The following is a 15,749-nucleotide window of genomic DNA, read 5'->3' as shown; positions in this document are numbered from 1 at the left end:
ATTAAACGGCATTATCTATTTTTATTTATCTTTTTAATTTATTTTACGAAAATTGCCTACATTTTAAATTACAATATTCAATGTATATTGCGATGACGCCTTAACTAAGTGAATCCGTACTTATCATGTAGCTTGTATACACTTGTTCGATTTTTTTAACTCCGAGTTCGTGGTAATTGCCTCCTGCAAATTAAGCAATTAAATTAAAACTTATGAAACAATATCAATCCTTGGACGAAAGAAGGTTGGAGAGTGCTGTGTTTTAAATTAAATATTCCCGCCCTTTTAGTTTAAAGCATCATTGAAAGACTATCTAGTTCTTATTGTTTTTAGATTCGAGGATTTTAGTAATTGCTTACTTCTAAAACTTTCGATATTCAATCGTTAAATCAACTCTACCTATTTTAAATATTGGCGATACTTACCGTCTCTCGATAAGACTAGGCTTTGCTGGATCTTGTGGGCGACGGAGCCAACGCATCCCTGTTGTAAATACTCTATTAATAAATATTTATTTCTTACATTCACATCTGAACAAGTTCAATATCAAATTAACACTTCTAAATATTGAAACTCTGCAATCAGATTGAGTTATATTTTATGTTGTATGAAGTTTACATTGAATGAGATAGTAGTAGTTGTTAAGTTTTTGTAGTTTTTAACCCGCAGAAGGATAAGTTTTACTTGAAGCTTGTGTGCTCGGAGATTGTGCTACTTTCTTAAATCTTCTTTTACTTAAAAATATTTTATATCAGTTTACTTGACAAAAATACTACAAAAACTACAACTTAACCAAATATTAAAGTTTAATATGTTGAGCTACTTTATGTCTATGTAAAGAATTAAATTCAATATATTGTAACATAAATAATTTTAACTCGTAAAATAATAGTTTCGTAGTTTCAATTCCTAATTTATTAAGTCATATCAAGGATAAGAAGTTAGGAGGAGTGGCAAGGGAGTTAGGAATACGGAATGTTATGGACTGGATTTTAAGACTTGTTAAAAAGAAACAACTCTTTGATGTTACTATTTTTTTTTATTATAGTCTTATCTATTTAAGACAACCGTGTCCTTAACAAAGACACACATACAGAAAGTCATGGATGCAGATGGGAAAATGGAGCGACTACATAATCGGTGTCTACGCTTCAGGCACCGTCCCTTCCGCAGCTACTCCCACGCCAGATGCTCCTCAGTACCATAAGAATTGTAAATACATTAACAATATACATATTTATACAGCATCTATATGTACAGTTATGTATGTGTGTAACACCCCAACTAAGACGCCCGGGGCAATCCTATCCTTCACATAGCGGACATTTCGTCCAATAGACACTCCAAGACCAAGCTACAAATAATTAAAATATACTGGCAGTGCAATCGACTTACGCACAATTCGTACCATTCACTAATCATTATATTATTGACAGATATGTTAGCAGGAGAAATATATTACAAAAAAAGCTTTGGAAGAATTTTATGTAAATTTTAAATGTACTCAATTAATGCGTAATAATGACCGCAGACCTTCACCTACGTCATGAGATCGCAGTCCCACTAAATAATACGTATACTTAAAAATACCGGGCATTTGATTGGATGAGAAAGCGATCCCATTTAAATCTATGAATTCGATTGCCATAGATCAGTTTGCCAAATTTTAAAACGTAAATTTATTCAAACATTCGCGGTTGGCATATGCAAAATTTCTAAATACATATGCAGTTAGAATATGCATGTACAGTGAGAGAATTAAATTACCTTCCCACTTAAAATCAAATATTTTACCGTGTCATTATAAGAGCTATTTAACACCACTTCGCCGATATGGGTAGGAAATAAACGTCTTCGACTGTATTTAGTCAAAATACGTCAGTATATTATTAGCATACAGATATGAACATCCCAAAGTTTTCCTACGTGCAAATTTGTAATATTTTTTATTACATGTAGAAATTGGTGACAGAGATTCCCAAACTATCGGTCGCTAATATTGAGTGGAGTCCTAAAATGTAAAATTTGAATGTAAATTATGTATGGAACGAAAACTTATATATTTTGTTCTTATTTAGTATTGGTAACGAGGTATTTTCTTCACAATATTCATTTAAATTGATTTGGATTATATCATTAAAAGTAGATAATAACTTTAATAGAGTTGATTATTAGTTAATTTCTGTTGTCTGGGCCCACTCAATTTAGGAACCTCTGAACTAGGCAAAGGCGGTTTGCATTACATTAGTTTAATGATTATTACAGTGTTCATGAGTACCAAGAGTATGAGATCTAAAAAACAAACGAACCTTCTTCGTAGCATAAAATCATAAGTCGATCACAGCGTAAAAAATACACTATCTGAGAACTAGCTTAAAGTTTAAAAAATAACAAAAATAAGTTTATTTGGTAATAATATTTTCTCGTTATATTCTCAGCCGATACTAGTTTCGTTTATGTTGTGCTAAAATGTATCCAAGTACCAGTGTAAATGAAATGAACAAGCCAAGCCACGCTAAGCATAACTTAAACTAATATATATATAACATTATAATGAAATATTTCTGTGATCCAAACCTTGAGATTCCACTGTCCACCAAGATAATGGAAGTGACGACAATATGTTTCTGCACAAGTATCGGCAGTGGAAACGCAAGGAAAGATATCGAATAGAGCATGATCTAAAAATCTACTTAAATAAGCGATAAGCAAAATGTTCCAAATATAAAGTAAAATAATAATAATCATATATTGACTATAAAAATAGTGAAATAGTAAGTTCATTTTAATATGACATTTAATATAATAATAGTTGTTTGCCGGTACGATGTTTATAGTTTTTTTTGTACCAGATTTGAAATAATTGTTTGTTTGTCTATTTTGTGAACCATTTTTTAATAATGACTCGTTATTTTTAAAATAAAAGTTTTGATGACATTACTAAAAATGATTGTTTTAATGAAATATACAATTATTTTTATTATTTAGAAAACAACAATTTTTAATATAAAACATCATATTAAAATGAACATGTTAATGCTCTGTTAAAACGTAGACGAAATTATTTTATATTCAAATAATTTTCTGTTATATATAAATAATTATAATACATACATTTATATATGCTCAAAGTATATTATAATATTGGACTCAGTTCTTTGACTGAGGACATTTTTGCTCAAATTATTGTAACACTAAATGAGGCAAAGTAAAATTGTAACATATATATATTTTTAACTTAATTTTATAATCGCTAAGAAAATACATAATATAAGATTTATATATCATCTCAAAGAAATTTAAGTTATTGGCTAAGCCATTCTCTGTCATCTAAAGTCAATCTATATCCATTTATTGACATATTACCATTTATGTATCACGCACCGACTATGTCATTTGCATCTCTTAAGGCTGTCAGAAACAGATTATTTCAAGAGTTCATTAGCCAATCAGCAGTTGACGTTTGCCATACACGGATGTCAGTTTAGTCGAAACGAAATATAGACGGCTGTACGACCGCTTAAAGTGGTCCGTATATGTCTGCCTTTAATACGCAAGCAATGAATTGTCAATCATCTAAATATGTTTATACGAATTAATATAAAATAGATATTAGTAAATAAAATTTGTTTTTGATGAACGATTTTTATTTGATTTTTTTTTTGTTATCAAAATTTCTAGCTGCATTCATTTAGAAATATTTTTGGTAGATAATGTAAGAAAATAAACAGTTTCGTAAGAAAAATAACATTTTGACCATTTTTATTTGTCACATAAAATATTTTATTCAGTAAGTAGTGAACGTGAAATATATATTGTTCAGTAAGAAAAAAAATTGTAATGTTGTGAATAAATTTTTTCTAAATAACTTTTAAATTTTTGTTATCTGTGAGTATAATAATAATGCCTTTACTTTAAGAAAGGTTTTATTTACATACTTTTATTTTCGCAAACCCAACAAACAATAATTTTCTTCAACATTTCCCGGTTAGAATACTATTCGCGCACTATAACATGGTACCTGATTATGACGTCACAGTGTCATGTGTACATTATATTTCAATGTTGTTAAATGTGTAATGTAATATTTCAACCAAAAATCCACATCCAGAAGTGAGAATACAGAGTTTTATATTCATTTTAAATAGAAACATTTCGCATGACTATATAAGATTTAACGCAATATATTTGGCTGGATGCCACAAGTCCGATGTCAAAATGCTGACAAATTCAAGCTGAAATAGATTTACGTAATGATCTAGTTTATAACTATTTATTATAATACGGGACACTAAGTTACAACTACAGATGTAATAGAGATGTTTACTCTGTATAGTCCCAGCAGTCCTTCTCGTAGCCCTCGTACACATGCTCCAGAAGAACCTTACGCCGACTGTCGCAATATCTGAAAAAGTTACATTTTGTTAACTTCTGTATATAATGTTTGCTCTCGAAACGTACTGATAGCTTGAAGAAGTAAGATGGACATAAAAAGTAAATCCCGTAGCAATAATATTTGTTGGCTGCACGAATGAATCTGGTCGACCGGTGAAATACCACAACCACGAAGACAGGCGTGAATTAGAAGCAATTCCGCATACAATCTGATTTTGCGTGCGGATTCATTTTTCCCTTCCCTTCCCACCTCCAGATTTAGCAGAAGAAGGGACATATAGAAAGGGCAAATATACTCTTTCCGTGCGACCCCTTCTCCGTCCATTAAAGGTAGGCAACACATGCAGTAGCAGTCTATGGGCAACAGTCGCTTCACTATTTCGGCGAATTCATGTGGCTGTTTGCTCTTTTGGCACTTTAAAATATAAAATACTAGCTGTCACCCGCGACTCCGTACGCGCGGAATGCCATGCCAAATTTCATCAAGATCCGTTGAGTCGTTCTGGAGATACATTCAAACAAACATCCATCCATCCAAACATTCACATTTATAACATAAGTAAGATTTTTATAAGCTACTAGTTGTCGCCCGCGAATCCGTCCGCGCGCAGTTAAAAAAAAATGGGGGGGGGGGGTATGAAAAATAGATGTTGGCCGATTCTCAGACCTACTCAATATGCACACAAAATTTCATGAGAATCGGTAAAGCCTTTCGGAGGAGTTCAAGTTCGAACCCCGTGACACGAGAATTTTATATATTAGATAAGTTAAATGCATCATACCTGTATTTATCCTGCACCTTCTGCTTGATGTACGCGAGGTTCTCGCTGGTGATGTCGCGCTCGAGGTACTCGGAGAGCGTCTCTGTTGCGGACTCGAGGTCGCGCTGGTTGTCCTCGAAGATGACCGACTGGTTGTTCTTGCGCAGGTAGTACGCGAACACGTATGTGTACATCAACGTCTGCCGGCACTGGCACAGGATGTCCACCGCCTTCTTCAAGAACTGAACCTATCATAAGTACATATTTACAGTTAAATAAATAAATAAAATGACCATCAACAATGTTACCAAAATGCAATTATAAGTAAAAAATATTACAAACTGCAGACCTAAAATAACCGCGGTTTTGTCTAGAACAGTGTTTTCCAAAGTAGTTCACTGAAGACCCGATGGGGTGAACATAAAGTTGAGGAAAAAATATAGCAACAAGGGATTGACGGACATTAGTAAAATTTTAAAAGAGTCTAGTCTAGAGCAATAAGTTTGTGTGAGACGCAAATTACTTCAATCCAGCTCATGTTGTGCTGCTGCATCTCCTCCATCTTCTCCTTGACGGAAGCATAGAGCTTGGACTCGAAGCGCAACGACTGCATGTGGTTCATGTATCTGTTGCAGTAGAAGAGGTAGCGCTGCAGCGCAGACCGCGACCGCTCCTGCGCATCTCGCGCCGCCTTCGCCTCGTCCTCATCGTATCTGACATTACAGTACATCTTATAATACTAAAAGAGTAAATAACTTTGAGTTTCCACTGCAAAAACACCTGTTCAGAAACATATTATCAGTTTTTTTTTTTCAAATTATTTGCCATATGATTATGAACAAGCGTTTCCGCAATGGAAATTCTCATTTCAATATTGGCAGGTAAATCAGTACCGGTGTTAAAATAGGTCACGGATGGGAGACTCGGTAATCCCCCCCTAAAAGCCTTGGTAAAAAAGGGGGACGGCAATGAAGTAGATGATAATATTTACTAATCCTATATTTCAACGTAACATAAAAAGATTCCGATGAAATACATAATACAAAGAAAGACAACAAAAACTTCTTATCAAAATATCTTTTAAATATATATAAATACTAGCTGTCGCCCGCGACTCCGTACGCGCGTAGTTAAAAAAAAAAATGAAAAATAGATGTTGGTCGATTCTCAGACCTACTGAATATGCTCACAAAATTTCATGAGAATCGGTCAAGCCGTTTCGGAGGAGTACGGTGACGAAAACTGTGACACGAGAATTTTATATATTAGATAGTATCATAGTGTGTAGGAGAACAGTAGTCCAGAGTTACCTGTTACAATTGTACCAGCTGCTGCCGTGGGGCTCCCAGGGTCCGAGACAGACCCAGCAGAAGTCCGCCTTGCAGTTCTGGTTCTTGCAGACCATGTGATTGCAGCCGCCGTCCTTCTCTATTGTGACGTTGCACTTCGGACACTCTTTGGTGTTCGCAGCTATCCAGTTTGACGTTTCTGAGTCATCATCACACTTCTGCAATTACATACTTTCACATATACAAACATTAAAAATTAACTTATTTTCATATCTATTTCATTTTTGTACGCAATGCTTTTTAGAACATTATGAGAAATAATTTTGAATGTCCAATTAAAAAACATTTAGAATTTTTAACATGAAAAATTGATACTTTTGCTAAATTGCTTATTCGTAAGGTAGGCGTTTCATTTTGAAAAAAAAAAAATAGTTATATAACAACGGTGCAACCTGCCACAGGTATTATATACATAAAAGAATGCTCCAATAACATATATATATGGATATGTGTTTTTTCCAAAAAAATATCTTACATATTTGTAATTAGTTAGAAATCATTTCTTTTGTACCAAATAAACACCGACAACGTCTACATATGGAATTAATTTGTCAACTAAACTTGTACATTTGCCATCTACAAAACATATAAAACAAATACAAAGTATTTCCATAGCAAATCCTACCTTAATCCACTTCTTGAGCAGACAGCAGCGCACTGGATCGTGCCAGTTCTCTCCGCAGGCGAAGCAGAAGGTGTGGCCGCAGCGGCAGGTGACAGGCGCCGCCTCCACGTACGCCACCTTGATGGCGTTGCTGCAGTCCGGTGACGGGCACCAGCGGAGCAGACGATTGCACTAATATATGTTTATAATATTACAAGACAGACAAGAAAAAAGTAATGAAGATCATACCCATTAATAGGTTTAACGGGTATAACGAACGCGTTGAAAGCCTATGTATAATGTTATATGTACAGTCAAACCTGGATATGAGAGAAACTTCTATAAGCAAGAACATTATTGCGATCCATTGGACTCTTGTTTATCCAATTTAATTGCATTTATAAGACAAGAAGCCAACATAATACAATTTAGGAATCCATCTATTTGGTTATCAATTTGTTTTATATATACTTACTACTATCTTACTAATATTATAAATGCGAATGTTTAGAGGGATGTATGTTTAGAGGGATGTTTGTTTGAAGGTATCTCCGGAACAGCTGAACGGATCTTGATGAAATTTGGTACAGATGTAGAACACAGTCTGGAAGAACACATAGGCTACTTATTAAACTTTTTTTTAATTCCATGCGGACGGAATCGCGGGTGACAGCTAGTTAATAAAAAAAATTACCGATCAGATTATAAATAAAGGCAATCATACAATACCTCTACAAAACTATTGGTGATGATGTGTTGGTACTTGAGCTTGACACGCGCGTCGCGGACCAGCCGCATCACAGTCGCGTCGTCGACCAATATGTCGCACGCGTGCGCCGCACAAGCTATCGTTTGACCCTAACAAACAAACACACAAGTCAATCATAAAACTATATTTAATATACAATTTTTGATTTTTATTTTTGGTGTATTTTTAGAATCAATTTTGAATTATTTATCTATTATGTTATATTTAATTTTAAAACAATTCCTCACAATTAGGGTTGGCGACAGGCAGGTAGGCGGCCGGCTGTAAAAACTTTGCCAAAACTTTAAGGTTCATAAAACCTTGTGTGTCGACCCCACATAAGGGGAATAAGGCCAGGAAGATCATGATGAATCATAAAGCTGTGTATGTCATATATGAAAGCTTTAATGATGTTAACAACGGAAAGTCAAATCTCATACTAAGGTGGCTAATCTATTCAATATTATTTTCATAATTAATATAGTAACAGTATTTTATTGTTGTGTAAACTTACTAATCCTTCTTCCATAATTTTGGTTGTCAGATATTCACACCAGCACTGTGTACAAAATCTGTGTCCACATTCCAATCCTGTCATCATCTAAAACAAACATTTTTTTTTATTACATATTATAAACAGTATTACATTACAATAACACTATAATTAACTGAATCAAGTTAGTATTTACTTTAAACACCAGTAAGCCAAACTGACATATAACACTTGCTGAAGACTAGATATTAAATGATATCTTACTCTAAAGGAGATCAAAATGGAATTGATATAGAAACTTAAATAATAGTCACAATAAAAGATAACTGAATAAGTAATATAACAATACATACTGATGTTGGTAGAATTGAAAAACATATTTCACATTCTTCTGCGCCTGATGATGATATCCGTCTGGGTAGCTGTAAATAAAAACATAAACTTTTGGTATCCTTAGCTTGAGAGGTAAGCTTGCAAAACGGTTGTACTCAGACATCAAGTGACCACAAAACCTTTACTTCATTAATGCAATTGTTAAAGTGATCATTTCACAAGACTCTCAGTTTTTGGCCATTAAAATATCAAACACTAGCTTTTACCCGCGACTCCGTCCGCGCGGAATTTCCACTGTTTTTTATCGTCAAAATGATCAATGTTTGGTTGCCCAAAATTGACACATTGATTACCAACCATAAACATGGCTGAGAATACTACAAAATGACCTAAAAAGTGCTCTATTAACACTAGAAAAAGTGCTCAATTCTGCCAATTTGAGAATACAACAAGGTAGGCTGACCAATCAAAGAGAAGAAATAAAATTTTCTCATGAACTACTGAAAACTAAAAACTAACATTGTTACTAAAAAACTGTTAGCATCTTATTCAGACCGAATCTGGTACACAATGTGTTATACATACCTTGGGCCTCTGTATAACTGGTTTTCTAAATGGATTAATAACTCTAGCTTCGGAGAACAATTGATCCTGGTCGCCATCATAGAAACGCTCCATCAACTTCTCTTTGTCCCATTTGAAATGATTTAGTAGTATCCGGGTTGTTGTGGCTGGTATCTGTATAAATATTATTATCTTATATCAACATTTTATTGGTTTTATGTTTATTTATTTATTTGGTTCATGAACAGATGTACATGTGTTTTTACATCAGTTTTAGACACTATTACAACAGGTTTCATACATTCATTACAAAGTATATAAAGTATTGGTGTATAAACAATCAAGTAATAAAACAAAAGACTATCTATGTAAGTAAAGCAAGTTAAGAAACAACATTAAAGTAAAATCAGTGTTAATTTAAATTAAGTAGGTAGGTAAACTATTATTAAATGAAACCACAATTAAGAATGCATATAACATAATTTAGCAAAACAAAACAAAATGTTGCTTTTTTTTTATTTTCCTAAATATTTTTTTGTGTAATATGTTGCAATCAAATAATGAAGTATAAGGTCTTTTTTTCCGTACATAAGTAAATATGACTTTGGAAGCATATACATATTTAATATTATAAATGTAAACTTTCACAGTTGGATGGATGCATGGATGGATGTTTGTTTGAAGGTATCTCTGGAATGACTCAATGGATCTTGATGAAATTTGGCACAGATGTAGAACATAGTCTGGAAGAACACATAGGCTACTTATTAAGTTTGTTTATTCTATGTAGATGGAATTGCAGGTGACAACTGGTTATAAATTAATATAAAACAACCAGTAAACATTGTAGTTCAAATTTCATGTAATGTGCACATTAAATACACCCCTAGACTAGGCAAAACCCTCAGTGGAGATGTATTTGAGCTGAGGACAAATATATGAATCTTGGCCAGGAAAAACCAACCTCTGATCTATAGTATCTCTTGTTTCAAACTAAAGCATAGATATCCACAAATTTTATACAAAAACTTGTAAATTACAAAATGTTTTTGGAAAATCACATTTTTAACGTAACTATATAACACAGCTATATACAATGTCACTATAATTCCTCTTACAATTACCACAAATTAATGCTCAAACAACAGTACTAATAATTCTTTCAATTAAATTGAATACTAAAATGTTGAGTCATCTAAATAGCAATCAATATTATTACCTTAGTCTAATATGTAAACAAAGTGAAAGTTTTAACTTTGTGGTTAATTTGCTCAAGTATAACAATAAAGCAAATAATGGAAAAATTATATTAATAGGTATAGAATATTGTGTAGTATACAATATTATAAAATCTAACAAAAGAAAAAATAATTCCATTGTTGTAAAAATTCACAGGCTTTTGTTGTATTTTTGTATCTTTTAAATATATATTTCATTGATTTGATTCCTAATTTAACATTTTTTTTATACTTTTGACTTTTAGGACTGTTTTTCTAATAGTAATTCCAATTGTCCTACATCATAGCCCTGTCCTACAGTGAACGAGTAACCTCATTCGATTAATCCATTGTTTACCACTAACATACTGACCTCAACTACTGTATTCACTTCTTTAATACAATCCACCATGTGCTGAACAATTTCCTCCGTAGATAATACCTCATAGGGATACTCTTCTAACTCCGTTTGTCTTTCTCTTGTACTATGTGTCTCGTCCATGACAAAGTCGACATCGTCTCCGCTAGACTCGTTACCAGAATCCACATCATCCTTTGTATCGTCTTCGGAGTCCATCGTCGAAAGCACACAATTTTTAGGTATCAGATAAAAAAAGAATACAGCCAAACACTGCTAATGATGAAATAATTACACCTAAGATTTAGGAAAGGTCAACAATGAAGAAAATAGTTCACCCACGGGCTGCCAAAACCTCTGACGTATTTGTAGGCAGCAAAAAGGTAGGCAGTGTCTATGACGTCACTCTCGTTTCATAGTTTTGTTTATGGTCCTGTAAACAGTGAAATACGTTTAAAAATTATAAATAACAGCGCATTGTTTTGTTTTAAAATCTATTGGACCTATAACTAACATTTCATAATTTCCTTCTTAAGCTAAACAATTACATGTATTAAACGATTAAGATCAATTTTGCATCTATTGCTCAGACAACTTACAGCTATGACTTCACTATTATAAAACTGTTTTTAAACCGTTAAATGAAGAGAAGCAGAAAAATGAAAGAGAGCACAGAATGTTATTTAAAATAAAACACGGACATAGCAAAATCACCAAAAATATAGTTTTTTCCTTACATTTTTCCTTTGTTGTAATTTTTGGCTAAGTTATTGATTTTTTACTGCTGTGTTTATTATGGTAACATTGGTTGATGCGTCATCCTTTGACTGCACTCCAAATTTTTTCTTTCCAATTTTTCGATCTAGTTGTCAATATCGTTCCGGCAATTGTCTGAAGTATTTTACGTGCATTTAGAGTTTAAGCTTATTTATTAGATTTAGAAACAACAAAAATATCATGGGGGACTCCCTAGACGGGAGTGAAAGCGCCTCGGAAGCGCAAAATGTTGTTGCAGTAGAATTTCAAGATTTTGCTAATTACCTGCGCAGAGCTGCAACGGTACTTTTACCTGAAGATGACATCGTTCCACCTGCACTAAACGCTGCATTAGACGACAAAGTTAACCAAGATTGCATTAGAAAGTTCATTTCTGATCCGCAAGTGTCGTCACTGTATGTTCAGCGTTTTTCTCTAAAAGGTTTGTTACGAAAAATGCATATGCAATGGGTGTGTACCCACTGTAATGGACAATCATATTTAAAAAATACATGCTTTTTCTTTTCTTTCTTTGAGTTATTAAAAGTATTAATTATTGAATTTTTAACAGAAGATGATAGTGAGCAGCCCACAGAGGGTGAAGAAGAGAAAGAGGCAGTTAACTATCAAATCAGCAATGAGGTAATAATTAAAGTTGTACCATAGTCATTATTGTATATAACTATTCATATTCAGGCTCATACATATATATTTGAATTTAATTATGTGATTTATTTGACTTTAGTAAAATTTTTTTTTAAAATCTTGTTATAAGAATCTGGTTAAAATCCAATTAAAAAGAGCTTTATAACAATATTACTGAAATTGAAATTGCTTATTTATTTAGTAATGCAGTTTATAATACTGTGAATACATATATAACATGTCTTCAGTTATTTTCATGTGACTCTTTTATTGCTAGGTCCATTTCACATCACCACGGGTTGCAGCATTTGTTTGCATCAAGCGTGGTGCTGTGATTGAAGCTGATAAATCTATACACAGCCAGTTGCGTCTCATCAATCTTTCTGATGGCTCACCATATGAGACCTTACATGCTTTCATCAGCAAAACTATGGCACCCTTCTTTAAGAGTTATGTCAAAGAAAGTGGTAGAGCTGACAGGTAAATAAAAAATTATAATCTTATTCTAAAAGGGACCAAGACAAAGTTTTAGTAATAGAAGAGACATAATATCTTTTGTGGATATTGAGGCAATAAATATGATTCATTTTGTGAGTTTCATAACAGGTTACATAAAACGAAATATGTTTTTAGGGATGGAGACAAAATGGCACCATCAGTTGAAAAAAAGATAGCAGAGTTGGAGATGGGATTACTCCACTTGCAACAGAATATTGATATTCCTGAAATCACTCTGCCTGTCCATCCTCTGGTTGCTACTGTTATTAAAAGGTATCTAAAATAGTAACTAAAATAAAGGAATTCTTGAAATATACACTATATATATTAAATTGGAGTGTCGGTCTGTGATATCTACAAAAAAGTCATTTCATATAAAATGTATTTACGTAGCTGATGATGAAAAGCCAATTTTTAAAAATTCCCTGTGTGTCTCCGCTAGACTACATCTCTGGAATGGCTGAACCGATTTTGATAGGAAGATGGCTGATGCATGCAGGCATATTATAGGCATTTTTTTCTATGAGGTAGTGTGGTGGCTGACCACTACCACTAGTCCACTGACCACTAGTCCAATATAAAAATTAATTACCACTAGATTTCATACACTCAAGATGTTATACTTTTATTTTGATATTACAAACCAATTTTATTTATTTGTTTAGAATAGTCTCCACTTTCTCTGATCCCGTGCCGGAGAAAGTGTGAGACCACATTCACTTTTGTTGTTGGAGGCTAAGGCCCACTTGGGTCACTGCATCACTCTAGTTAGTTTAGAATAGTAACTTGAAATCATCATTATGCTACTATATTAATAACCACATCTTGTATACATGCAAATGATGTATACACAATAGAATAAGGAGCATAAATACATATTTTATGTCTTTCCTTATGGGTCTCACAATCCCGTAAAAGTACTGTATACCATTTTAGTTAAGTTTTATTAATCAGAAGAATGCTAAGTTATTGTATTTAAAATTAAAAATAAGTTATAATGTTTAACCACATTCAATTATTCTTTTCGTATACATTTAAAAATTAAGAAAATGTTAAACTTTTACTGAGAATCTTTGTTTCAATTTGTGATTGCTAATTATGTTATTTTTCTTCAAATTCTTTTTTAAATTTCAGAGCTGCTGATGAAGGTCGAAAACCGCGCGTCGCCGATTTTGGTGACAAAGTGGAAGACTCAACATTCCTTAACCAGCTGCAGAATGGAGTCAACCGTTGGATTAAAGAGATACAGAAAGTAATGATCTTTTTTTAACCCTATATAAGCAAGAAAAGTACATATTGATATTGGATATTATTTTTTTTGTATCTTTTATTTTAGGTGACAAAGCTAGACCGTGACCCATCAAATGGTACAGCTTTACAAGAAATATCGTTTTGGCTCAATCTTGAGCGCGCATTACATCGTATACAAGAAAAACGTGAAAGCATTGAAGTAAGTTGAATTAAGATGTGGCAGAATTTTTATAGAATTTGCTTAACTCTATTAGTAGGGACCTCAGTTGTTACTCGACTATAATGAATGGCGAATGAATTTTTGAAATCGCTTCAGTAGTTATTGAATTTATTTGTTATACTATCTGTCTGATGCGACTCTGTGTGGAATAAAAAAAACTAATTATTTTTTACATCTATTAAAATTTCAACAAGATCTGTTTAGCTGTTCTGTATCGTAATAAACTTCCATCCAAACATCCATTAAAACTTTCGCATTTATATTAGTAAGATATACAAAATTACGAATGTTTAAACTTGACACAATTTTATAATTTTTAGGTTGCTTTAACTTTGGATATACTGAAGTACGGTAAGCGTTTCCATGCTACCGTGTCCTTTGACACCGACACAGGACTAAAGCAAGCTCTGGCTACAGTCTCTGATTACAATCCACTGATGAAAGACTTTCCCATCAATGATCTACTTAGTGCTACAGAACTCGAGAGAATCAGGTAAACAAAACTATCACTACAGTATAAATTGTAACAGCCATCTTAATTATGTAATTTTTTGTCATTGTAACCAAATGTTTCCTTATGAAACATACACAAAGTTAAAATCGTCTCTCAATTTATATTTGAAAAAAAAATTATGATTTGTTTTATATTTACAAGGTTGGCGGTGCAACAAATATTCTCCCATCTCCGTAAAATTCGATCTACGAAATATCCAATCCAGCGCGGTCTGAGACTTGTTGAAGCTATTTCACGGGACTTAGGGCAACAACTTCTGAAGGTAAGTGGTTACCATGCAAGTTGATAATTGAAACAAATCCAAACCAATAGCCTAATGGTCAAGGGTACTGGAAGGGTAAGGATTGTGTGGTTGTGGGTTCGAATCGCGCTATTTGACTGTTGTCATGAATCATCTTTGCAAAAACTGTTGGAATTGTTAAAAGTAATAAAACTATTTTAATAATATGTTTATATTTGAAATAAATAAACATTATAATATAAACAGGTTCTGGGTACAAGACGCCTGATGCATATCCCGTTTGAAGACTTTGAACGGGTTATGACTCAGTGCTTTGAAGTGTTCTCATGCTGGGATGATGAATTCGAAAAACTTCAAGGTCTCTTGAGGTAAGTCATTAAACACCTTTTTCAGCCAGGCGGAAATAAAAAATAACACTATAATCTCTGCTAAATTTCATAGAGATCCATGCAGCCGTTTTGCAGTTACCTTCTAACAAACATTCATCCATCCATCTCAACATTCGCATTTATAATATTAGTAAGAGGTAAATATTTAAAGTATGTAAGGGATCTTTATCTATACAGGGACATTGTGAAAAAGAAGCGTGACGAACACATAAAGATGGTGTGGCGCGTGTCGCCGTCGCACAAACGTTTGCAGGCGCGCATGGAGCACATGCGTCGCTTCCGACGACACCACGAGCAGCTGCGCACTGTCATGCTGCGCGTATGTATACATTGAACCACAGACAACGTATCTACATAACACTATCCATAGACAACATAATGTGGTATATCACTGGATAAATGTTAATAGATCA

General features: G+C 33.4%; 2 protein-coding genes across 4 annotated transcripts in view; one reads left to right on the top strand and one right to left on the bottom strand.

Moving 5' to 3' along the window:
- Positions 1 to 85: 85 nt before the first annotated feature.
- Positions 86 to 11,189, bottom strand: LOC123722164 (E3 ubiquitin-protein ligase ariadne-1-like). 2 transcript variants are annotated; one of them, XM_045683039.1, is made up of 12 exons: positions 10,838 to 11,189; positions 9,269 to 9,421; positions 8,704 to 8,772; positions 8,372 to 8,458; positions 7,839 to 7,967; positions 7,131 to 7,301; positions 6,467 to 6,663; positions 5,680 to 5,869; positions 5,178 to 5,404; positions 4,328 to 4,405; positions 426 to 483; positions 86 to 183 (listed from the first exon to the last, which is right to left on the bottom strand). In XM_045683039.1, exons 1-11 carry the CDS (start codon positions 11,039 to 11,041, stop codon positions 441 to 443), a joined length of 1,548 nt encoding a protein of 515 aa, XP_045538995.1. In that variant the 5' UTR covers positions 11,042 to 11,189; the 3' UTR covers positions 86 to 183; positions 426 to 440. The 2 variants fall into 2 exon arrangements, with proteins under 2 accessions (XP_045538995.1, XP_045538996.1); XM_045683040.1 differs by lacking the exons at positions 86 to 183; positions 426 to 483 and having other exon boundaries at positions 3,930 to 4,405.
- A 467-nt stretch (positions 11,190 to 11,656) lies between these two features.
- Positions 11,657 to 15,749, top strand: part of LOC106718526 (dynein heavy chain, cytoplasmic) — a 50,145-nt gene continuing 46,052 nt past the window's right edge. For both annotated transcript variants that reach the window (XM_045682754.1, XM_045682753.1), the window contains exons 1-10: positions 11,657 to 12,020; positions 12,150 to 12,220; positions 12,501 to 12,703; positions 12,857 to 12,994; positions 13,856 to 13,973; positions 14,058 to 14,171; positions 14,513 to 14,685; positions 14,848 to 14,968; positions 15,194 to 15,315; positions 15,514 to 15,655. In XM_045682754.1, the coding sequence (XP_045538710.1) occupies positions 11,780 to 12,020; positions 12,150 to 12,220; positions 12,501 to 12,703; positions 12,857 to 12,994; positions 13,856 to 13,973; positions 14,058 to 14,171; positions 14,513 to 14,685; positions 14,848 to 14,968; positions 15,194 to 15,315; positions 15,514 to 15,655 (1,443 nt within the window). In that variant the 5' untranslated portion in view covers positions 11,657 to 11,779. The remainder of the gene's footprint in view (positions 12,021 to 12,149; positions 12,221 to 12,500; positions 12,704 to 12,856; positions 12,995 to 13,855; positions 13,974 to 14,057; positions 14,172 to 14,512; positions 14,686 to 14,847; positions 14,969 to 15,193; positions 15,316 to 15,513; positions 15,656 to 15,749) is intronic.

The sequence above is a fragment of the Papilio machaon genome, chromosome 20, assembly GCF_912999745.1.
Source record: "Papilio machaon chromosome 20, ilPapMach1.1, whole genome shotgun sequence".
NCBI lineage: Eukaryota > Metazoa > Arthropoda > Insecta > Lepidoptera > Papilionidae > Papilio > Papilio machaon.
Note: the sequence above shows the minus strand (reverse complement) of the source record. Positions and strands in the feature narration are given on the sequence as shown.

What these genes read in the sequence shown, in the direction of transcription:
- LOC123722164 (XM_045683039.1), bottom strand. Translation starts at nt 11,041, where the DNA reads ATGGACTCCGAAGACGATACAAAGGATGATGTGGATTCTGGTAACGAG. An exon ending in AGCTGGTACAATTGTAACAG is followed by an intron (nt 5,870 to 6,466) that starts GTAACTCTGGAC and finishes CTGTAATGTCAG; the next exon opens with ATACGATGAGGACGAGGCGA. An exon ending in GACTGCTGGGACTATACAGA is followed by an intron (nt 484 to 4,327) that starts GTAAACATCTCT and finishes TATTTACAACAG; the next exon opens with GGATGCGTTGGCTCCGTCGC.